Raw genomic sequence first — 24,216 nt, 5'->3', positions numbered from 1 at the left:
CAATGTCAAACGTTTAATGGGTGGAATATTTCCTACTTTTTAAAAGCTAGACATCTTGAGTTCAGTCCACATGGTGAAAGGGAAGAACCAACTACCACAAGTTGTCCTCTGCACTCCACATGTGCTCACCCACACACATATATGTACACACAATAAAATAAATAAGTAAGCTTACAGTCTATGCTGCCATGGTGATTAATTGTGATATGCTAAATTATTCAGTGCATTGATATGCTGTGTGTTTAGGAAGCATGAATATGATGGTCTGCCCAAAAATGTCAGGGCTTTTTGTTTGGTTGGTTTGGTTTTTTTAGATGAGCTGTCATTTACTCTATTTTGAAAGATGAAGTTGAAATTTGCCATGTAATAAAGACAAGTATTTAGGTAGAAGAAAAGAATACTGTAAATGAAACCATGAAATATGAGCATGGCTTGGAATTTAGGGACTGGAGAGTGATGTTTATAACCAAGGCTGAGATAAATAGCCTGTTACAGAAGCCGGGATATAGACTGAAAGTTCTGGGACACTATTTTCCACCTCCTGCTGCCGTGAGGATCAGCCTCTTGCAGCTCAGGGACTGAGGGGAGCCAACAGAATCTGTGGACTAATCAACTTGACTTCTCTATCTGACGGACCAGCCATGGGAGATAAACTTACCTCTCTGGGGCCAGAGAAAAAGGGAAAACACACACACACTCTTAGGGTCTTTGCCTGTTATTTCTTTATTTCTTTTCTTACCTCTATCCAGATATATACCTTCTGTCTATATTGATATCTTCCTTCTAACTAATTTTATTTTTTTCCTTTATAGCTTATATACCCCAGCAAAATCTTTTAAGCAATATAAAAATTACAATGTGGTTATAATCTATTTCTAAGGGAATGATTACAGTGAATAAAAGTAAAAAACAGAAAAACAGCGTGCTTTATATGATTTACGTATTACAAGTGAAAAACAAGTTGTCCCAAGAACCCACATACATTCATACCCAAGCAGCTTGTTATAGATGAACAGAATCTAAGTAAGCAAGGTATTTTTCTCAGCCAGTTCTTTTGCTGGCAGGCTGCATTTTATGATTACAAAGAAAAGATCAATCACTTTATTATTTATCTCAAAAGGTAATCTTATTTAAGAAATCTTTAAAAGAATCACAAATCTAAATTTTTGTATATGAAAAACAGTCAGCTCTATTTTAAAATCTCAGGGTGCATACCCACTTACCAACAGTTTTCTTATATCAAAAAAACTGAGGAAAGAAATGGATACAAGGAATTAATCATTACCCTTGATCACCAACCCATCCTAGCAGGAAAGGTACGTCAGCCAGCAATAGCCAGGCTGTCATTGTTCTTGTTCCCTGATCTCAACCTTGTTCTCTGACCTCAGCGAGTCCCTCGCTAAAGATATGCCTTTAACCTGTTTTCTAAGATGTTTTTACCTCAAAGCCATTAATTAAAACATCTTAATATAACTTTAAGTTATTTTTAAAAGCTTTGTTTCAGCTGTGATGCACATGGAAACTCATGAACACATCTCTTGCCAGGTGGTGGTGGCACACACCTTTAATCCCAGTACTTGGGAGGCAGAAGCAGGTAGATCTCTTTGAGTTCAAAGCCAGTCTGGTCTACAGAGTGAGTTCCAGGACAGGCTCCAAAGCTACACAGAGAAACCCTGTCTTGAAAAACAAAACAACAACAAAATAAACAAAAAAGATTAAAAGAATTGAGTTAACTTAGCTTCTAGCATTCAGTTGTTTTTCTGAATCATTAACCTAAGCCACAGTCTTTCTGATTCTTCAAGAGAAACTAGCTAAGTGACATTCCCTGTTCTTATTTTCTATCCTCCGCAGCCCCTGTTTTATCAGGGATGGGGGTAACACCATATCTTGCTTTTACCTATATTAGTTTTCCCACTAAGCTAACCTCTATCATAATCTCTTACTGTATTTACTAAAAACCCTTAATCATCAAAATCCTATTTAAACTAACACTATTATTGTATAAAATCATTCCTTCAGTTAAACAGTACAGCTTAGGAGGAGATCATCTTCATACTACTCCACAGGTAAAAATGTCGAGTAGAACAGGAAATTACTATGAGATAATCACACTAAAGTTAGTGGGGATCTCCCCTCACCCATTCACACCATGTAGATACCAGAGGAAATGGCAATGACAGACATGTAAAGACACAGCAATAGCAAGAGACATTCTGGGGCTGAGGCTCTCAGGGCCTTGCCTATTCAAGATTCACCCATCAGACCTTTGCTTTTTGGGCTAATTCCCTGAAGTCAGCTGACACCTGCTACTCCTCTAACATGACCGCTGGCGCCCACTGGTTGCCATTCTTACCAGCCCTTTAGTGTCACCAGCCAGCTTTTATCTCTAAGTCAGATTCTCAGGTCCTCACTTGGTTCTGTTGACCCAGAATCTTTGGCAGTAGAATATAAACATTTTTTCAGGTAAATATTATATTTATAAATATTAAGGGAGTTAACATGCCATCTGCAATTAGTGACAGAAAATAATGCCTTTAAGTTTCTTGGGTGCAGGGTGTAAGATCAGAGTTAAGTATCATAGGGTTGTAAGTCTAGCCTGTCTTCCTGCTATAGTGGCACTGATCAGTTGTTGTTCAGCCTTTGCCAGACGATCCTGTTGATGGAGTTCATTGAGTTCCGTTCAACAGTGAAGATGGCGTCAACCTTATACTGGTTTGAAAGTGACTTCCTTTTGCTGCCCTGGTTCTAGGCAATGTTCTTCACATACAATCCAGATGTGATCATAGCATTTCTGAGTACAGCTAGAAATAGCTTCCCTTTTCTGAGCCTACTTTATTTACTCAGAGTCTTATGCTTATATTGAGCACAGATTTTTTTATCCTCATATCAGTGTTTCTAAGCACTTTCGCTTAAGCGAAAGAAAAAAATGAGTAGAGATGTAATGGCGCCCAGACATGGGGCACTGAATCTACAGAAAGCCTGAGAAAGCTTGAAAAAAAATAAAGCATGTTTTCTTCGTAGCAGCAATTTCTTGGGTCTGCTCTGCTTGCTAGATGCAAGCAAGCGTTCTCATCTAAGAGAGGCTTCCTGACTCAGCTTTAGCGGCAAAACCCTGCAGCTCTTAAGAGGTCCTGCCACAAAACACTTAGATGGTATTGATAAAAGCTGACTGCATGCTTGTTTGTTTTCAGCTGTAGCAGGGAAAAAAGTTGTGCTGTTTTATTTAAAATGCTGGCTTTCTGGGCCGTCCTGTCAGGGCAAACTCTGACTGTTTGAGGCAGGAGGGCCAACTACAGAGAGAGGACTTGAGTGTTGTCTGTGGATATAGTGTTGTAGCTTGTTTGCTGGCAAGGACCTTAAAACGCCACAGAGTTGTGATGATAAACATGGCTACAGCCGGTATCTCCGCCATGAGGCTGGAAAACTAAGAAATGTGCTGGATCCAGCCGTCAAAGCCACGGCTTTCATCCTACTGATATTGCTTGGTAAATTAAAGACTCCTGTGGTCAGAAAAAGAGAGAGATACAGTAAAGAGAGACTCAAAGACAAAAAAAACTTTAAATGATTTACAGTGTGTTTAAAAATATATACAGGCTAAAAGATAAAGTTCTTAAAAGTAAAAAAACAAAAATAAGAAAGTAATTGGGTGTGGTAGTACACACCTTTAATCCCAACACTTAAGAGACAAAGAGAGATTGATCTCTAAGACTTCAAGGTGTGGTAGCACACGCCTTTAATCCCACTGCCTAGGAGGCAGAGGCGGACAGATCTCTGTAAGTTCAAGGACAGCCTGGTCTAAAGAGTTATTCCAGGATAAAGATATACAAAAAATAAAAAATAAAAGTAAAAATAAACAAAATAAAATTAAAATAAAACTACACAAAGATAAAAAATACACAAAAAAATCTTGATACTGTATGCTATTATGCTCTCTTTAAATTGTTTAAATGCTAAAAAAAAACAACAGATGCTAAAAAATATTTATTTATAAATACTACTAAACTAATCCAAGATAAATATTTTCAAAATACCTTAACTTCAAAATTTGGATCTAAGGATATGATACTTTAAAAAAGAGTTTCTTCTTTTGTTTTCACAGAGGATGAGACTCTTTGGATTGCTTCTATTTCAATATGGTATGATAGACCACGTCCTCCTAAAAGATTGCTGTGAACACCCTCAAAAAATTACTCCACTCAACTGCAGACTGAGAGGAACCTAGCAGACAGGTTATACCATGAAAGACTTGATTAACAGCGCCCCCATTCAACAGGAAGCAGTTTGGAGAGAAATAACTGGTTAAATAATAAAAAAACTGCTTGGCCCTCATAGGTTAAAACATAGGTGGGTGGAATAAACAGAATAGAATGCTGGGAGAAAGAGGAAGTGAGCTCAGACTCGACAGCTCTGCTCTCTGGAGCAGATGCCATGCTCCCCTCTCCCCAGCAGATGTGATAAAGCTCTGACCCAGGATGGACGTAGGCTAGAATCTTCCCGGTAAGCACACCTTCAAGGTGCTACACACATAAACAAAAATGGGCCAAACAGTGTTTAAAAGAATACAGTTTGTGTGTCATTATTTTGGGTATAAAGCTAACCGTGCAGGAACCGGGCAGGACGAAAAGCAGGCCCACAGCTCCATACTACAATGTAAAAGTACCACTCTAAATGGTCTTTTCTTAGGGAAAAATCTTTATTTCTCTTTTTATTGCCATTGGTTTTAGAGACACTTAGTAACGTTTACTTTATTATTACTCTGTAATGTGACTGGTCCACATAGTTCTTTCTGAGCTTGTTGCCGGTGTCAGAAGCTCTCCATTGGTTCGCATCCCACTTGCAGGTGTCTGCACTGCGTCCACACCATTTGTGCTGTTGGGAGACGTCTTGGACTGCCTTCCTTTGGATCAGTGTGACACAATATTCACTTTTGTCGAAAAAAATGTTGCTACTTGGAAGTCAGTAAGTGCCTTGGCTTTCTTTTCTGCTGACACTATCTCCACAGGGATAGAGTTTAGAAGATAATTTTGTTTGTGGTTTATTTGCTAATAATTCTAATAGTGGTAGCTGCCGAAAAATTTTCCCTATGAAAGAAATATATTAAGTGAAAGTAGTGACATAGAACCTCATACATTAGTGCTTTTTAAAATATTAATTCCTGTGATTTACTGAAGGCAGTGGACAACTTCCAAAGTGTATTAATAATTTTGGTCTTAATTTTCAGAATACATTCTATTCTGCTGGCAAAAATTATTTACTGCGTATGTGCAATGGTAAGCAATTCTGTATTAAAGTATTGCTTTTTAAACTGTGACTGTAACCAGAAAAATAGATGGTTTATTAAATATCTGTGAAACTGTCTTAAAAGTAGATTAGGATCTTTGTTTTAAGTTAACAGTCTTATTTATTAAAAGCGATGATTCATGTACATTGATCTTGTCCACAGAACTTTATTTCTAACCTTTAGTACTTGCTGTAACAATGATTTGTACTTCAATTTGGGGAACCCTTGCTTTAGAAAAATACTGAACAAATAGAAATTCAGCTATGAGGGAGGAAGGAAGGGGAGCGGAGACAAATGTATAACTGAATAAAAACAGTAAAAAAAAGAAATTCAGGTATGATTATAATGAACACAGAATGATCTCTTCTGTGTTACTCATTTCTGTTAGATCTCCTCAGAAGATTATCGAAATCTCAGAATACAGTCTTTTGTGGACGAATTCAGCTCTTTTTGGCCAGGCTTTTTCCTCTATCTGAAAAATCAGGTAAGCCTTTATACATTAAATTCTTTTTTATCTTTTTTTAATTAATTTTTATTGAGCTCTACATTTTTCTCTGCTCCCCGCCCTGCCTCTTTTCTCCCCTCCTACCTTCCCCCAAGGTCCCCATGATCCCAATTTACTCAGGAGAGCTTGTCTTTTTCTTCTTCCCATGCAGATTAGATCTATGTAAGTCTCTCTTAGTGTCCTCATTGTTGTCTAGTTTCTCTGGGATTGTGATTTTTAGGCTGATTTTATTTGTTTTATGTTTAAAAAACACCTATGGGTGTGTACATGTGATAATTGTCTTTCTGGGTCTGGGTTACCTCACTCAAAATGTTTTCTACCTCCATCCATTTTCAACAGTAAGATGTTATTTTTTTCTGCTGTGTAGTACTCCATTGTATAAATGTACCACATTTTCCTTATCCATTCTTTGGTCAACGGCATTTAGATTATTTTCAGGTTCTGGCTATGACAAACAAAGCTGCTATGAACATAGTTGAGCACATGTCCTTGTGGCACATATGAGCATCCTTTGGATATATACCAAAAAGTGGTATTGTAGAGATGAGGTGAGCAAGCCTGCTTTTCATCCTGCCCGGCTCCCACACGGCTACCTTTACACCTGAAATAACAACACACAAACTGTATTCATTTAAACACTGCCTGGTCCATTATATCTAGCCTCTTCTTGGCTAACTCTCATATCTTGCTTAACCCATATCTATTAATGTGTGTAGCACCACGAAGTGGTGGCTTACCGGGAAAGATTCTAGCCTACGTCCATCTCAGAGAATCATTGTGTCTGCCTCACTGCCTTCTACCCAGCATCCTGTTCTGTTTACTCCGCCTACCTAATTTTATGTCATATCAAAGGGCCAAGGAAGTTTCTTTATTAACCAATGAAAGTAACACATAGACAGATGACCCTCCTCCATCATGGTATTACTGGGTCTTGAGGAGATTGTTTCCTAATTTTCTGAGAAATCGCCACACTAACATACTGGCTTGCATTCCCACCAGCAATGCAGAAGTGTTCCCTCCCTCCCCCGCCCCCCCCCACAGCCTCTCCAGCATAAGTTGTCAATAGTGTTTTTGATCTTGGCCATTCTTACAAGTGTAAGATGGAATCTCAGAGTTGTTTTGATTTGCATTTCTCTGATGACTAAGGATGTTGAACATTTCAGAGTCTTTCAGCCCTTTGAGATTCCTCTGTTGAGAGTTATCTGTTTAGGTCTATACTCCATTTTTTAAATTGGATTATTTGTTCTTTTGATAATGAATTTCTTGAGTTCTTAATTTTTGGAGATCAGACCTCTGTCTGATGTGGGGTTAGTGAAGATCTTTTCCCATTCTGTAGGCTGTCGTTTGGTCTTGTTGACCATGTTGTTTGCTTTACAGAAGCTTTTCAGTTTCAGGAGGTCCCATTTATTAATTGTTTTTCTCAGTGTCTGTGCTGCTGGGGTTATATTTAGGAAGTAGTCGCCTATGCCAATGTGTTCAAGTGTACTTCCTACTTTCTCTTCTATAAGGTTCAGTGTGGCTGGCTTTATGTTGAGGTCTTTGATCCATTTGGTCTTGAGTTTTGTGCATGGTGATAGATATGGGTCTATTTTGATTCTTCTACATGTTGAGGTCCAATTATGCCAGCACCATTTGTTAAATATGCTTTCTTTTTTCCATTTGATACTTTTTGCTTCTTTATCAAAAATCAGGTGTTTGAAGGGGTGTGGATTAGTATCTGGGTCACCTGTCCTCCTGTCTGTTCTTATGCCCATACCAGGCTGTTTTCAGTACTTGTAGCTCTGTAGTAGAGTGTGATGGCTCCAGAAGTTCTTTTTTTGTACAGGATTGTTTTGGCTATCCCTGGTTTATTGCTTTCCCATATGAAGTTAAGTACCATTCTGTCGACATCTGTGAAGAATTTTGCTGGGCATTGTGTTGAATCTGTAGATTGCTTTTTAGTAAGATTGCCCATTTTTATTATGTTAATTCTGCCTACCTAAGAGCATGGGAGATCTTTCTACTTTCTGGTGTCTTCTTCAGTTTCTTTCTTCAAGGATTTAAGTTCTTGTCATACAAGTCTTGCACTTGTTTGATTAGAGTTACTGTGAGATCTTTTATGCTATTTGTGGCTATTGTGAAGGGTGTTGATTCCCTAATTTTTTCCCAGCCCTTTTATCATCTACATACAGGAGGGCTCCTAATTTTTTTGAGTTAATTTTGTATCCTGCTACATTACTGAAAGGGTTTATGAGTTGTAGAATTCCTTGTTAGAATTTTTGGGGTCGCTTATGTGACCTATCATATCATCAGCAGTGAGAGTTTTACTTCTTTTCCGATTTGTATCCCCTTGATCTCCCTTTGGTGTCTTAATTGCTCTAGCTAGAACCTCAAGAACTATACTGAATAGACATGGAGAGAGTGGACAACCTTGTCTTGTTCCTGATTTCAGTGGAATTGCTGGGAGTTTCTCTCCATTTGATGTTGGCTGTTGGCTTGCTGTATATTGTCTTTATTATGTGTAGGTATGTTTCTTGTATCCCCGCTCTCTCCAAGACCTTTATCATGAAGGGATGTTCTATTTTGTCAAAATTTTTTTTGGCATCTAATGAGATGATCATGTGGTTTTTATTTTTCAGTTTGTTTATATGGTGAATTATGTTGACAGATTTTTTTTTTTTTGTATCTTGAACCATCCCTGCATCTCTGGGATGAAGCCAACTTAATCATAGAGGATGATGGTTCTGATGTGTTCTTGGATTCAATTTGCTAGTATTTTATTTAGTATTTTTGCATTTGTTCATGAGTGAGATTGGTCTGTAATTCTCTTTCTTAGTAATGTATTTCTGTGGTATGGATATCAGGGTAATTGTAACCTCATAAAAAGAGTTTGACAATGTTCTCTCTGTTTCTATTGTGTGGAATAATTTGAGGAGTATTGGTATTAGTTCTTGTTTGAAAGTCCTGTAGAATTCTGAGCTGAAACCATCTGGTGCTGGTCTTTTTTTGGTTGGGAGACTTTTGATGACTGTTTCTATTTCTTCAGCAGTTATAGGTCTGTTTAATTTTCTTCTTATCTGGTCTTTATTTAATTTTGGTAAGTGATATTTATCCAGAAAGTTGTCCATTTTCTTTAAGTTTTCCAGTCTTGTGGAGTGCAGGTTTTCGAAATGTGACTTGATGATTCTCTGTATTTCCTCCATGTCTGTTGTTATGTCCCCCTTTTCATCTGATTTTGTTAATTTGGATATTCTCTCTCTGCCTTTTGGTTAGTTTGGATAAAGGTTTGTCTATTTTGTTGATTTTCTCGAAGAACCAACTCTTTGACTCATTGAGTCTTTGTATTGTTTTCTTTGTTTCTATTTTGTTGATTTCAGCTCTCAATTTGATTATTTCCTGCCTTCTAATTCTCTTGGGTGAGTTTGCTTCTTTTTGTTCTAAAGTTTTCAAATGTTCTGTTAATTCACTAATGTGAATTTCCATCTTCTTTATGTAGGCACTTAGTACTATGATCTTTCCTCTTTACATGCTTTCATTGTGTCCCATAAATTTGGGTATGATGTGTGGTCATTTTCATTGGATTTTAGGAAGTCTTTAATTTCTCCCTTTATTTCTTCCTTTACCCATTGATGATTCAGGTGAGCATTGTTTAATTTCCATGTGTTTGGGTTTTCTGGTATTAGTATTGCTGCTGACTTCTATTTTTATACTATACCATGGTGATCTGATAAGGTACATTGGGTTATTCTAATTTTTTGTATTTGTTGAGGTTTGTTTTGTTTCTGAGTATATGGTCAATTTTTGAGAAGGTTCCATGAGGTGCTGAAAAGAAGGTATATTCTTTTGTGTTTGGATGGAATATTCTATAGATGTCTGTTAAGTCCATTCGAGTCATACCATTTGTTAGTTCCTGGCAGGTCCTAGACTCATGCCCAGACCCACAGGGGTCCTGGCTTAGGTCTCTTCCCTTGAAGGTTTCAGATTCATGTCCAGACCCTCAGCGGTCTCTTGCTCTGGCTCACTAGCTCAGCAGTTACTCCTCTGTACCTGTTCCAGTGGAGATCGCTGTCTCTATACATTAAATTCTTTGCAAGGAAATCTCTTCCAGTTTTTAATTGGAGTAAGATCTGTCATAATAAGAAAATGTAAAATAATAAATTGAAAGCGTAGACAATTGCTTTATTTTCTTGTAAATATGCCGGTCCTAGCTATGGTATACATAATCTTTTTTTTTTTTTTTTTTACTTATTTATTTATTTTTATTCTTTTTTAATTAAAATTTCCACCTGCTCCCCATTTCCCATTTCCCTCCCCTCCTCCCAAATATTGCCCTCCCCCCTTCCCTCCCTCTATCCCCACTCCTCTTCTCCTCCCCCCACTCCATTCCCCCTCCCTCTCGATACTGAAGAGCAGTCCAAATTCCCTGCCCTGCGGGAAGACCAAGGTCCTTCTATCTACGTCCAGAAAGGTGAGCGTCCAAACAGGCTAAGCTCCCACAAAGCCAGTTCATGTATTAGGATCGAAACCTAGTGCCGTTGTCCTTGGCTTCTCATCAGTCTTCATTGACCGCCATGCTCAGAGAGTCCGGAATCAACCCATGCTTATTCAGTCCCAGACCAGCAGGCCTTGGTGGGCTCCCAATAAATCAGTTCCACTGTCACAGTGGGTGGGTGCATCCCTCGTGGTCCTGATTTTTTGCTCATGTTCTCCCTCCTTCTGCTCCTCATTTGGACCTTAAGAGCTCAGACCGTTGCTCCCAATTGAGACTCTGTCTCTACCTCGATCCATCGCCAGATGAAGGTTCTAAGGTGATATGCAAGATATTCATCAGTATAGGATAGGGTCATTTCAGGTTCCCTCTCCTTAGTTGCCCAAGGTACCAGCTGGGGACATATTCCTGGACACCTGCGAACCCCTCAAGAGTCAAGTCTCTTGCCAACCCTAAGATGGCTCCCTTAGATAGGATATATACTTCGCTGCTCCCGTATCCATCCTTCCTATATCCCAACCATCCCAATCCTCCGAGCTCCTCCCATCCTCCCCTTCTCATATTTCTCATCCCATTTCCCCTTTGCCCCATGCCACCTCACCCGCAAGTTCCCAGTTTTTGCCCTGGAATCTTGTCTACTTCCCCCTCTCCATGCGGATGACTATATGATTTTCTTTGAAGCAAAGGACACTGTCACTAAGACAAAAAGGCAACCCACTGACTGGGAGAAGATCTTCACCAACCCTGCAACAGACAAAGGTCTGATCACCAAAATATATAAAGAACTCAAGAAACTAAACTTTAAAATGCTAATGAACCCAATAAAAAAATGGGGCACTGATCTGAACAGAGAATTCTCAACAGAAGAAATTCAAATGGCCAAAAGACACCTAAGGTCATGCTCAACCTCCTTAGCGATAAGGGAAATGCAAATTAAAACAACTTTGAGATACCATCTTACACCTGTCAGAATGGCTAAAATCAAGAACACCAATGATAGCCTTTGCTGGAGAGGTTGTGGAGAAAGAGGCACACTCATTCATTGCTGGTGGGAATGCAAACTTGTGCAACCACTTTGGAAATCAGTGTGGCGATTTCTCAGGAAATTTGGGATCAACCTACCCCAAGATCCAGTAATACCACTATTGGGAATATACCCAAGAGATGCCACATCAAATGACAAAAGTATCTGTTCAACCTTGTTCATAGCAGCATTGTTTGTAATAGCCAAAACCTGGAAACAACCTAGATGCCCTTCAATGGAGGAATGGATGAAGAAAGTGTGGAATATATACATATTAGAGTACTACTCAGCAGTAAAAAACAATGACTTCTCGAATTTTGCGTGCAAATGGATGGAAATAGAAAACACTATCCTGAGTGAGGTATCCCAGACTCAAAAAGAGGAACATGGGATGTACTCACTCATAATCGGTTTCTAGCCATAAAATAAGACATTAAGCATATAATGTGTGATCCTATAGAAGCTACATAATCTTAAATTCAAAGTTATTAACAGTGCACTGTTGAATTATAGTAATATATGCAGATAAGAATTATCCTATCTATATTTCATTTCATAATATCTATTCTTTGTTTCCATTTTCTGTTTCATTAATTGCTATTTAGTCATATTAATTAATTTTACAATTCTTTGTTTTGTTTTTCAATACAGGGTTTCTTTGTGTAACCTGGCTGTCCTAGAAATAGCTCTGTAGACCAGGCTGGCCTCAAATTCACAGAGATCTGCCTGCCTCTTGCTGGGATTAAAAGTGTGCACCGCTAGTCCTAGCTCATCAGTTTGCTTTCTTACACACTGGGACTAGAGTGGCAGAGCTCACAATGGGCTGGGCCCTTCCACATCTATCACTAAGTAAGAAAATGCCAAATAGGTTTGCCTACAGGCCAAGCTCATGGAGTCGTTTTCTCAGTCATGGTTCCCTCTTCTCAGATGACTTTAGCTTGTGCCACATTGACAAACACACACACACACACACACACACACACCAAAAAAAAAAAAAAAGCAAACCAGAACTGTTTTTCATGAAATATTTATTTCTCTTTAATTCTTGTAAGAATTCAGTAACTTTAAAATGCTAGGCTAGGTCAGGCAGTGGTAGCTCATGCCTCTAATCCCAGCACTTGAGAAGCAGAGGCAAGTGAATCTCTGAGTTTGAGGCCAGCCTGGTCTACAGAGCTAGTTCTAGAACAGCCAGAGCCACAAAGAGAAACCCTGTCTCACCCCCTACCCTATCCCCAAAAAATGCTAGGTTGTTGGTACTAGATAGATTTCATTTCATTTGTGATCATCTTTATCTTCTAGTCTCTCATTCTTTGTTATTCTTTTTAAACTTTTTATGTGTGTGTGTGTACATGTGTACATGCAAGTGGAGATTAAAGAACAATTTGTGGGCATTCAGTTCTCTTACCATGTGGGTCCTAGGTATTGATCTTATGTCATCACGCTAAGCCATTCCGTGACCCCTGGTCCTTGGTCATGTGTTCTATAAGATAATCAGTGTTTAAATTTTAGAAGATAACCTAATTTTTTTCTCTGCTTGTAAAATTTTCTTTGATTTACTATACTGTGTCTTTGTGTGGGTTGCTTTTTTACCTATCATTCTTGGGATTTGTTGTCATCTTAACTTTGGATTAATGTCTTTTACCACTTACTAAAAATTTTAATGATTGCCTTCACTATTTTTATATGCTTTCACATTTTATAAATGCCTCTTTTTTTCCTTTTGCATCTCCAATTAAATAAACATCACTGTATCCTCTATCTTTTATGCTACCTACCTGCCTCCCTGTCTGAATATCAGCCTGTCCTTGCATTACATTCTAAGTAGCCTTATGGTGTTCTTTTTTCAGGAAGGTATTTTTACTTTTTAGCTTTTTACTCCCTGTTGATACTTTGAAGTTTGTTCTTTAGTTTTAAAACATTGTAAGATTTTCTTGTTGTTTATATCTGATCATTTATTTCAGTACCTTATGCTTTTGTGAGGCTGTTTCAGCTAATTTTTTTTCCTTAGAGTGTTTTGTCTCTGTGTGTCTGGCAACACACTGTATTTTTTTTTTTTTGCTTTATTTTTGGTTTTGTTTGTTTGTTTGGTTTGGTTGTTGTTGTTTTGAGAAGAATGGTTTTGAATCCTAGCATGGTACCTTTTTTTTTTAAGATTTTATTTATTTATGTATGTATGTATCTATATATGTATGTATGTATGTATTATGTATGCCTGCAGGCCAGGAGAGGGTGCCAGATCTCATTACAGATCGTTGTGAGCCACCATGTGGTTGCTGGGAATTGAACTCAGGTCCTCTGGAAGAACAGTCAATTCTCTTAACCACTGAGCCATCTCTCCAGCCCCATGGTATCTTTCTTGAGAGAAGGCTGGTGTTGCACAGAGATGGCCCCCTTGTTCCTGCCGCCCAGCTAGCTTACACCTGAAACAATCACACAGAAACTGTATTAATTAAAACACTGCTTGACCATCAGCCCCAGCCTCCCATTGGCCAACCCTTACATCCTGATTCAACCCATCTCCACCAATCCGTGCCCACCACGGGGTCGTGGCCCACCAGGAAAAATCCAATATGTCCGACATGGTGTTCCCACGCTGGCCCTCTCTGGTATCTCTCCAGGACTCTGCTTTCTTCCTCCGAGAATTCAGTTCTGTCTTCTTCACCTACCTAAGTTCTGCCCTATCAGGCCAAGCAGTTTCTTTATTGATTAACCAATAAAAGCAACACATAAACAGTAGGACCTCCTACACCAGGCTGGTTGTTTTGTTTTTGTTTTTTTGAGGGGTTTTGGTTTTTTTGAGACAGGGTTTCTCTGTAGCTTTGGAGCCTATCCTAGAACTTGCTCTGTAGACCAGGCTGGCCTCACACTCACAGTGATCCACCTGCCTCTGCCTACTGGTGCTAAGATTAAAGGCGTGCGCCATCACCACCCTCGAGAGAGGGTTTTCATTGCTTACGTATGGTTCCTTAAAAACAAACCGCGGCCAGTGAGGTCCTGTCAATCTAGCCTAGCTCAAACAAACCACTGCCAGTGGGGTCCTGTCAACCTAGCCTAACTCAAAGCTGTTACTGTCCTCATCAGCCATAAAATTTGGCATTAGGCTACAATTTTTTTCATTGTTGCCTGAAGATGGCTTGATACGAGATTTTTCCATTTATTAGATTTTTTTTCCTTTTTCCTTTTACCGACAAAGCTATTAAAATGACAACAAAATATCACATCTGATTCTTTCTAACAGGAATGTTAAAGGAAATGTAGATATGTGAATGCCATTCCTAATACTGTATAGTGCTAATACAGTTATTAACACTAAGAATTCAACATTGGCACAGAACTCGTCGTCAACCAGAGACATTTGGATGTCATTAATTTATCACTACATTTCCTCTTCTAGTCGAGAAGCCACATTACATTTAATTTTCATGTTACCTAGTCTCTCTAATGACAGTCCCTTAGTTTTTGCTGACCTTTCGTGATTCAACATACAGGAATTGAAGGGAGGCTTTTGAAGAACATCGAGGGAACTGATGCGCCTTCTCAAAGCATCATTTTGAAATTGATGTTAACATGTGTTGTTCTGGCACACTCATTGCTTAGTTAAGATAGTATCTCCTATTTGTCTCTGTGTAGTAGGGTTCGTTTTTCCCTTTGTGATCTAAGATGCTTATAAGGAAGAGTGGTATTTTAAGACTATACAGAAACTTCTTTCCTCACTATTCTTTGCCTGTCAGTGGATCTTTTCCTGATGTGAATGAAGTCTTTTCTGTGTTTATTTTATTTTTATTTTTTTTTTGGGGGGGGGGGGGTTGAGACAGGGTTTCTCTGTAGCTTTGGTGCCGGTCCCGGAACTAGCTCTTGTAGACCAGGCTGGCCTCGAACTCCCAGAGATCCGCCTGCGTCTGCCTCCCAAGTGCTGGGATTAAAGGCGTGCGCCACCACCGCCCTGCTTTTTCTGTGTTTATTAATGGTGATCCTTCCATAAGGGAAAGTTGTCTTCTCAAAGGCTTGTTTCTAGTTTAACTACCTCTTTCCAAATGAACTGTGGGTATTTTATTCCTTGGGTTATAATGTCGTAGATTATTATTTACTTTTTGCTCACATTGTTTGTTTCTGCCACTGGCCGCTCTTCCTGATTGATATATATTATTACCCAGACTCCTCTTTTTTTCCTTTTCCAGCCTTAAAGTCGCTCATTTTCTCAAAGAACCTAGTTTCTTTTATTTAAGAATGGTAGTTAAAGCCAAGGTCTGGACCTAAGTATGCTTGATGTGTCTAGACTCTCTTAACAGGCAAAGCAAGGAAAGGTATATATATATATATATACACATACTGACTCACATGTACATATATGCCTGTATGAGGAGCAACGGGAAAATGAGATTACACGGGTAAACGGACCTGCTTACTTTTACCTTCTTACTGACAGTTAAATAATCTGGCCATCTTTATAACATTTTTACTGTTTCATTACATTGTCTCAGACTGAAACAAATAGTTTAGCAAAATTCTGAATACTCCATAATCTGTGAATTTGTTTTGAATGTTGTAAATCAAAAGGACTAACTCAGCCTTGTATATAATAGCACATGCCTGTTTCTAGCACTCAGGAGACTGAGAGGCAGGGGAGTCACCAATATGAGCTACGTGGTAAGAAGCTATCTCAGAAAAAAAAAACTAATCTCTTTTTCATAGGTCTTAACTTACAGAGTCAGTTTAACCTGGAAAACGTCACTGTTTTCAATACAAATGAGCAGGAAAGCACCCTGGGTCAGAAGGTAAGGCTGATAAAAAACCTTCTCATCGAACATTCTTAGATTTTTTTGTTAAGATGGTTGAGAAAATGGGCGGACCCTTAAGTCATCAAAAATTTGAACACTTTTAGCTTCACTTAGTAATATGTATTTGTGTATATACATACACATGTGAGGGTGGGGCGTATTGTGAAATCAAAGGACAACTGTGTAGAGCTGATTCTGTCCTTCATCCTCTGTGTGAATTCCAAGGATTGGATTTGGGTAACTAGGGCTTACACAACAGACGAATTTACCTTCTGAGCAATCTTGTTTGACTTTCATTTTTAATATATAGACATAATGTGTATTCTGTATAAAGATTTCAAACAGTATTTAAAATACAAAGTATAGTGACTATAATCAAAGTTCAATGGTGTCGGATTATTGTGTAGCTTGTCCTCTGTTAAAATGGGTGTTTGAGAGACTCTGCTCAGCTCTTTTATGTCCTAATCATAAGGTACGTTATAGAAGGAAAGAGTTTCCCGCTTTGAACATTATTTTAGTTTTTACCTGTTTTCTGTAAGTACTGTTTCTATAACCACTCCTAATAATCTCCATCTAATCTTAGAAGACTTTGAGTACTTGTACCAACTAATGTTATTTTTCACAAATAAGATGGCATAATGTATATAGTTCTTAACTTCGTCTTCTTTAAACTGATATGTCAGTTTAATTACAGATTAGCTTCCAAAATGAATGTACCATAATTTCTTTTCAGTAGACATTTAAATCATCTTTAATTTTAAGCCAGGGTTCAAGCCCAGGCTGATCTTGAACTCACTGTGTAGCTGAGGATGACCTTGGGCTCTTGAGTCTCCTGCCTTCACCTGCCAAACGCTGGCTTGTGTCACCATGCATGGCACAAATAACTTGTAATAGAAATTGTTACCATTGCAGTGAACAGTATGTATGATTGCTAACTCGTGTAATCATTTCATTTTGATAGCTAGGAGAGAGTCAGTTCTGTTTAAGGGTGTGGCCCTGGTTGGGCCCATACCCATCCACATATGTGCAGTACTGCTGTTACTTCACAGAAAAGGCACATCCGTACATACTGTTGCTGTGACAAGTGAAGATTGCCTGTCCATCTCCTATAGCCTTACGCGCACTTTCTGTCCTTTATTATTATTAGTTTAATCTTTGTTTTAGTGACAAAAAATATTTGGAAAATAAGATGGGGTTTTGTCTTTGCACATAGCCATGCTATGTTATTGTCATATTACTCTTCGTTTCCTGTCATTTAAATTCTCATTGCCTTAAAGATTATAGGTTTGAACAATTACTATAACTGCTTCCCTAATAATAATTGTGTAGAAGTATATAAACTATTTAATTGTATACTGTGTCATCTTTCGCTTAATAACTACTTCATGCCAGACTGGTTTTTGTTCTGTTTTGTTTGGTTTTATTAAGCATACTGAGGATAGAGAGGAAGGCATGGATGTAGAAGAAGGTGAGATGGGAGATGATGAAGCCCCAACAACATGGTAAGTTTTTAGAGCTTAAGATCTCCTGATTTATAATTATTTACCCTTCAAATACTGTAATGAAGATGCAGACAGGGAGGAGAAAATCATGCTTATAGGTTTCTTTTATATATACCTCTTATGTGTTAAATAAAATAAATCCTGACTCGCTAGTATGCTGTATCAGTTGACTTCTAAACTATAGGCAAATACTTGACTGTTTTTGCAGCCCATCTAACACATATCCCAGCTATCTACAACCTTAGGAGCCCTTCTCCCTTCCAGTAGCCTATGGGCCTGGTGCCCATGATAAGTGTACTGATTTAGTGACTTACAAGCTAGAAACCTCCTTCTCTTGCCCTCTCTCTTGTTCTTATCACTCTTTTCTTACCTCTGTATCTGAGTCTTTGTTGCAGGTAATCTCTTCATAGTCCTAGTTAGAAGCTGTAAGGAGAAAGGGGACAGGAAGACCAGAGTCTCCTGTGCTATCAGAATAGAACTCTTCCATGGCTGAAGCAGTAGGCGTTGTCGGCTGTGAGAGAATTTCTATAATTGCTGTCCAGAAGATCTATAGCGGATTCCTCTGCCTGCAGAGGAAGAGGTATTCCTGATGTTCCAGATTTCAAATTCAATCAGATAGTCATATAGAAACTTTTAGAAGTCATATACCCTGGGGTTTAATTCCAGTGTTCGCTTGCTAGGCATATGACTATAAACAAGCGGTTTCCTACGGCTGAGTTTGGTGTCTTTAAATGCAGCAGTGCTGCCTGCTCGTAGTTGTTGAGAGAATTTAGAAAGCTTATGATAAAAGTGGTCTGCTAGGGTACTCTGATATTTTCATGGTAGTTGCTGATGAAACACATAATGAAAAATGTAAAGCACACAGAAAAGTATCTCTTCATTTTCTAGTCATTTTCTAACAATTATTCATTATTTCTAGTTATGGTTACTCTTTTTTAGAGACCAGTTTGTTTACATAGTATGGATAGAGTGGACCTTTAGGGTCTGCCTGTGCAACAGTGGGCAAAAGTTGTAGGTGCTAAGATAATGAAGTTTAACTAGAACCCCAGAGGTACTCTACTAGCTAGTCACTGCCTGGTCCGTAGACGACATTCAGGTTTATCGGTGTGACCGTAAACTAATCCAAGGACTGACAGAGATGGCCCAGTGTTACCCAGGGTTTGCTGCCAACCCTGACAACCTGAGTTTGATCCCTAGAACTCACATGGTGGAGAGAGCTGACTCCACAAGTTGCCCAGTGAGCTCTGGGCTCGTCTTGTGGCACATGCATGTGCATATACACTAAACAAATACATAAACGTAAAGATAAATAAACTCATCCACAGGAAAGTTGTTTAAATAGGATCTGGCATTCAGCTGTCTTTGTCTGACGGAAACAGTTTTATGAAAGTGTAGGGAAGAAAGTGAGGGAGAGTTAGAATTCTGATGAGTGAGTCGCTGAATTAGCCCTAAGAACTGAATTTAACTGGAAAGATAGCATAGCAGTTGAGAACTCTGGTTCATACAGAGGACCCGGATTTGGTTCCCAGTACCCACATGTTGACTTATAACCATGTAATTCTCCAGTTTCAGGGGAATCTGATGCCCTCTTTCTAACCACATGATATATATATGCACACACACACACACACACACAGACAAAGCCATTATGCTATTAAAGTACATTAAAATAAAAATAAAAGAACTGAATTTATGATTGAACTTGGTGGCACATACCTTTAACCCCAGCCTTTGGGAACTAAGGCAGACAGTTCTCTGAGTTCAACAACATCTTGTTCTAGGTCAGCCAGGCCTACACAGTGAAAACCTTTCTCAAAAAATAAAAACAGCAACAATAAAGCTGGATTACAAAGTATATTGTTATCATTCATGAATTCATATTATGGAGTCTATTTTATATTTTATTCAATTAATGAATAAATGTTTTTATACTAAAATGCATGTATAAAGATTCCATAAATGGCTCAGTGGAACCAGGAGTACTAGTATGGCCTGTACTCCCAGAATCTGATCGTTAGGCTGCAGGACTGCCTTGAATTTGAAGGCAGCTTGGGTAATGCAAGACCCTGTCTCAAGATAATGATAACAACATCATTCTACATCTAAAAAAAAAAAATGGTTTTGGAGAATTTTCACTTAAGATACTTAGGTGACATTCTACAGTATTGTTGGTGTTGTGTTGGAGTCTTCCTTTGTTGGCCAGATGGGTTTTGAACTATTGGGATCAAGAGATCCTCCTGTCTCACCTTATCCAAATGTCTGGGACTACAGTCTTGCTCGACTACATCTTTCTTCAGACATTCTATTTTAGATAGTGACTCTTACCTCTTACTTGTTATTGCTTACAAATGTAATAAGGTGTGCCCACTGGCACAGGCCTATCTTCCTAGTTGGGAACCTGAGACAGGAAGATCCAAGAACCAAAGTATGCCTGATCCTATTTTAACAACTTTCCTGTGAATGAGTCTATCTACTTTTAGATTTATGTTTGTTTGTTTAGTGTGTATTTACATGCTGAATGTGCCACAGCACAGATGCAAAAGTCCAAGGACAGCTTTGAGAAGTCAGTTCTCTCTTTGCATCATATGGCTGGAAATCCTATCTTTAAATTTAAAAAAAGAAGAAGAAGAAAGGGAGGGAGGGAGGGGAACAGAGAGAGAGGGAGAGAGGAATCTTAGGCTCAATTCCCTGTTCCACATTTTGTGTGTCTGTGTGTGTAAATAGCAAATCTGTAAGTTTTTATAGAATAGTAAAAGTAGTGAAGTGGTGTGCAGTGCATAGGCTCTTTCCGTTTTATTTAGAGAGCAGGAGGTATAGATCAGTGGAGCTCCTGCCTGGCAGACACAAACCCTAGATCTAATTCTCAACACCAAAAATGACAGTTCATGTAGCCATGAAAAATACCATCTAGGAGTGGGAACTATAACGGTCAAGTAGGAGACATTTTCATGCCCAAACTATAAAAGTTTCTTAGTATGTTGATACTACTTCAAAATTTACTCCGGGATAGGGGTATATCTCAAAGTCAAAGTACTATACTATACTATAGTATACTGTGCTGTAGAATGCCAACCTTGATGCCCAGCACCACAGAAAAGAGATTTTGTAAAGCACCTCACCACCAAGCCTATTAAAGAAGGTTGGAAATGATAATCAGCAACTTGAATAAAATACTTCTTCAGAAGGTAAGGAGATGCAGTTGTGAGGGCTTGAGTTTGAATCCTCAGAACCCATGTAGAAACAAACACTACAGCGCACATTTGTACTCCCAGAGCTCCTACAAGAGAGTGCCCAGAAGTTCACAGACCAGCTAACCTGTGTATGCTGCAGCAAACACCTGCCTGCAAGAAGGTGAAAGGCAAGGACTACACCCAAGGTTGTCCTCCATTGTCCACACATACACCTGCACTCATACACGTAGATACACATGTTGTAAACACACACAGAAAAATAGATAAAAGCCAAAGATCCTTTTAAAAACAGGATTTGTTTTTTATTTATGTGTATGTGTGTCTGTATATGGGTGTATGCACATGAGTGCAGGGTCCTCTGAAGGCTAGAGAGGTGTCCAGCCCCCTAGAACTAAAGCTTCAGGCAGTTTTGAGCTGCCTGATGTGGGCGCTGAGAACTGAACTCCTGTCCTCTGCAAAACAGTAAGGACTCTTGACTGCTGAACCTTAAATAAACAGGAGATTCCTATTGCTGTCATGTATTAAAGTATATTTAGATCTTCAAGTGACTGAGACAAAAATGGGCATATAAATGGTTGTATGATTCTCTCTGCTAGAGATAACCTTTTGATTTTCTTAGGATAAATCCCCTGGTCCTAAATAGTGTTGTAGCCAGATTGGAAGTTGAATTAGTAATGACATAATGAAGTCACTAGAGAAAAGGTCTATTTTTGTGATACTAACTTGATTTCTTATATATTTGTCTCACTTCCTAGAAGAGTAGATAGTTATCCATTTAAATTGATTTAAGTTAAGAGTAGATAGTTATCCATTTAAATTGATTTAAGTCTATCCACGAATAGTAGGATAGTACTTGCGGGGTAGTCAAGGAACCCAGATTTCTCCTGACTTCTGTTCCCAGCATATATTTGCCATTTTTCCTGTAGTGTAATATAGCTCACTGCGACTTTTACTTCTGCACCAGCAGGAAAGGGAAAGACAGATGGTAAAACATGGTCTAAATATTGCACATATGACTTCTTCCAACTAATTTCACATGGCCAACCCTAGCAACAAGAAAGATCAAGAATCATTAGTCTTTCATTCTAAATAGCCATATATTTAGTCAAAATTCAGGAGCTCTACCAGAATACAAAGGTTTCAAATCCCTTCATATTGTTTATAAAAGTTTGTGTAATTATTTCTGAATGTATGCTTTTTAGGGGATAGAAGCCTTTTGTGAACTTCCAAAAAGGTTTTGTAGGCCAGCAAAAGATCATTTATGTATCTATAAAACAAGTTAAGTGAATTAATACAATATTTATTTTATAGCTCTATTCCAATTGATTACAACCTATATAGAAAATTCTGGTCGCTTCAGGATTACTTCAGGAACCCAGTACAATGCTATGAGAAGATTTCTTGGAAAACTTTTCTCAAGGTGAGTTACCAGTCATAGACCTCAAAAGCTGATAGCTCACAGATAATGGCAGAGCTAGACTTGCCCAAATACTTTTCACTATAGAATTCTGTCTCAGATGATTTATACCCTTTTATAATATACAGAATCTAAATTGTGACTTGATTCTTAACCACTGATTTTGTAGTAGAGTTTTTAAGTGGCTTAAGGATTAAAAGTTACTAATTAAAGCCTTGAGGGTTTATTTTTAATAATAATTGCTGATAACATAAATTGATGATTTTTTTTTTCTGGATGTCTTTTTTGAAGAGCACACAGCAGGTTTTATTGAGACACAGCAGGGAGATGGCTTGGAAGGAGCCGCTCTGTCCAGTTGTTGCCGACAGACAGGGTTCATAAAACTGTAACCACAAGCAAAGTCAGTCTTCTTTGAAGAGATTTGTTGTACTGCAACCATGGGGATTTCATTATCTATGGTTTTTCTGCAGTGTGTCAGCGTTGAGTACTTGGAACTGACACCATATGCGCCACAGAGCCCCAAATACTTGCTGTCTGCTCCTTTAAATAACATTTGCTAACCCCATTTTAAAAGAATCCTCAATATTTGTCTTGTAGAAATGGCAGGTTGTGATCCAAAAAAAAAATATATATATATATATATATATATATATATATATATATATATATATATATACCATTTTAAAGTAACATGGTAAATGTTCTATGTTAATTTTTATGCAGTTTAGAGAATGGAACCATCCATATTGAGGTTAAAATGGTGAGTGAGGAAATTACAAGGAATTATCTTCTCATTGTTAGTCTTAGCACATAAAATGTTTTTTGAGGTTTCCATAGCTGGTTAAACAATTGATTTTAGTGCTAATTTTTTAAAATTTCTTACAGTTTTCTTACATGAAATGAATACATGAATTTTAGGCATTTTTATCCCATTCCTTTCTATCACCCACCACACACACACACACACACACACACATACCCTTCCTTCTCTGCAAGTTCTCTCCCCGCTTTCATGTCTTCTTTTGGCATCTGACCCAACTAAGTTTAATTAAATTTGCTTGCATGCATATGGGAGGAGTTCTTACCAGAGTGTAGCAGGGAATCAGTAGCTGTATCCCTTAAGAAAATGACCCCTACCCCACAAGCATTAGCTGCCAAGGACAGGCGTTCCCCAATTCATGACCAAATGTTGGCAGGCCCAGTCTCATATAGTTGTTATGCAGATAACCACAACTGAGGCTACCTATGAGGTCTTGCGTGTGTCCTGTCTTCCCTCATCCTCTGCCCCATCCCACTGTTCCCTGGGCTTGAGCACTCCACTACCACTGACTCTCACATTTTAGCCACGTCATAGATTCCACATCGACTATCCCGTCCCCACTGTGATGAGATGCTTCTCTGACGAAGTCTAAGTGCAGCGCTAGTTCACATAAACATGAGTCTTTAGAGTGCAATAGCATCATAGCCACTTAGCAAAAGCATTCAGTGGTGATTTTTTATATACAATCAGCTCTTGATATCAGTAGGTTCTGCACCTATGGCACCAGTCATCCGCAGATGGAAGATTGTGTGAATACACGCAGACTGTTTCCTTAGCACTCACACTGTTCGGTGCTGTCCGGATGAGATTGTGTAGACAGCTCTGCAGTCATAAAGGAGACACTTCAGTAGCTTCAGATTTTTGTCTCAGAGACTGATTTGAACAGATGTACCTTTCTTTTTCTATTTGCCTCTTGACATTTTACAGAATGTTAGAAAAGTCTTGTAGTTCTCTTGAGGAATAGTGTTTATTCCCTGCTTTTGCAGTATTTTAAAATCTCATCAGAAGCATTTTTACACCTGTATTGCTGTTGAAAATTTTTTATGCCTTCTTAAAAATATGTCTTACATTATACATAGGTTAATTGGGAGTAAATTCTAAGTATTTGATCCAGAAAATCACTCTTAATTTTTTTTTTTTTTTTTTTTTTTTTTTTTTTTTGGTTTGTCGAGACAGGGTTTCTCTGTGGTTTTGGAGCCTGTCCTGGAACTAGCTCTTGTAGACCAGGCT

At 38.4% G+C, this 24,216-nt stretch overlaps 1 protein-coding gene across 1 annotated transcript in view; it reads left to right on the top strand.

Moving 5' to 3' along the window:
• Positions 1-24,216, top strand: part of Thoc1 (THO complex subunit 1) — a 44,027-nt gene that overhangs the window by 7,695 nt on the left and 12,116 nt on the right. Inside the window, exons 5-10 of the mRNA XM_057788297.1 lie at positions 4,841-4,959; positions 5,222-5,270; positions 5,670-5,765; positions 15,971-16,053; positions 17,485-17,558; positions 22,061-22,169. Of these exons, the coding sequence (XP_057644280.1) occupies positions 4,841-4,959; positions 5,222-5,270; positions 5,670-5,765; positions 15,971-16,053; positions 17,485-17,558; positions 22,061-22,169 (530 nt within the window). The remainder of the gene's footprint in view (positions 1-4,840; positions 4,960-5,221; positions 5,271-5,669; positions 5,766-15,970; positions 16,054-17,484; positions 17,559-22,060; positions 22,170-24,216) is intronic.

Source organism: Chionomys nivalis, chromosome 14 (assembly GCF_950005125.1).
Source record: "Chionomys nivalis chromosome 14, mChiNiv1.1, whole genome shotgun sequence".
NCBI classification, from domain to species: domain Eukaryota; kingdom Metazoa; phylum Chordata; class Mammalia; order Rodentia; family Cricetidae; genus Chionomys; species Chionomys nivalis.
The sequence above is the reverse complement of the archived record's forward strand: the minus strand, read 5'-3'. Positions and strand labels throughout refer to the sequence as shown.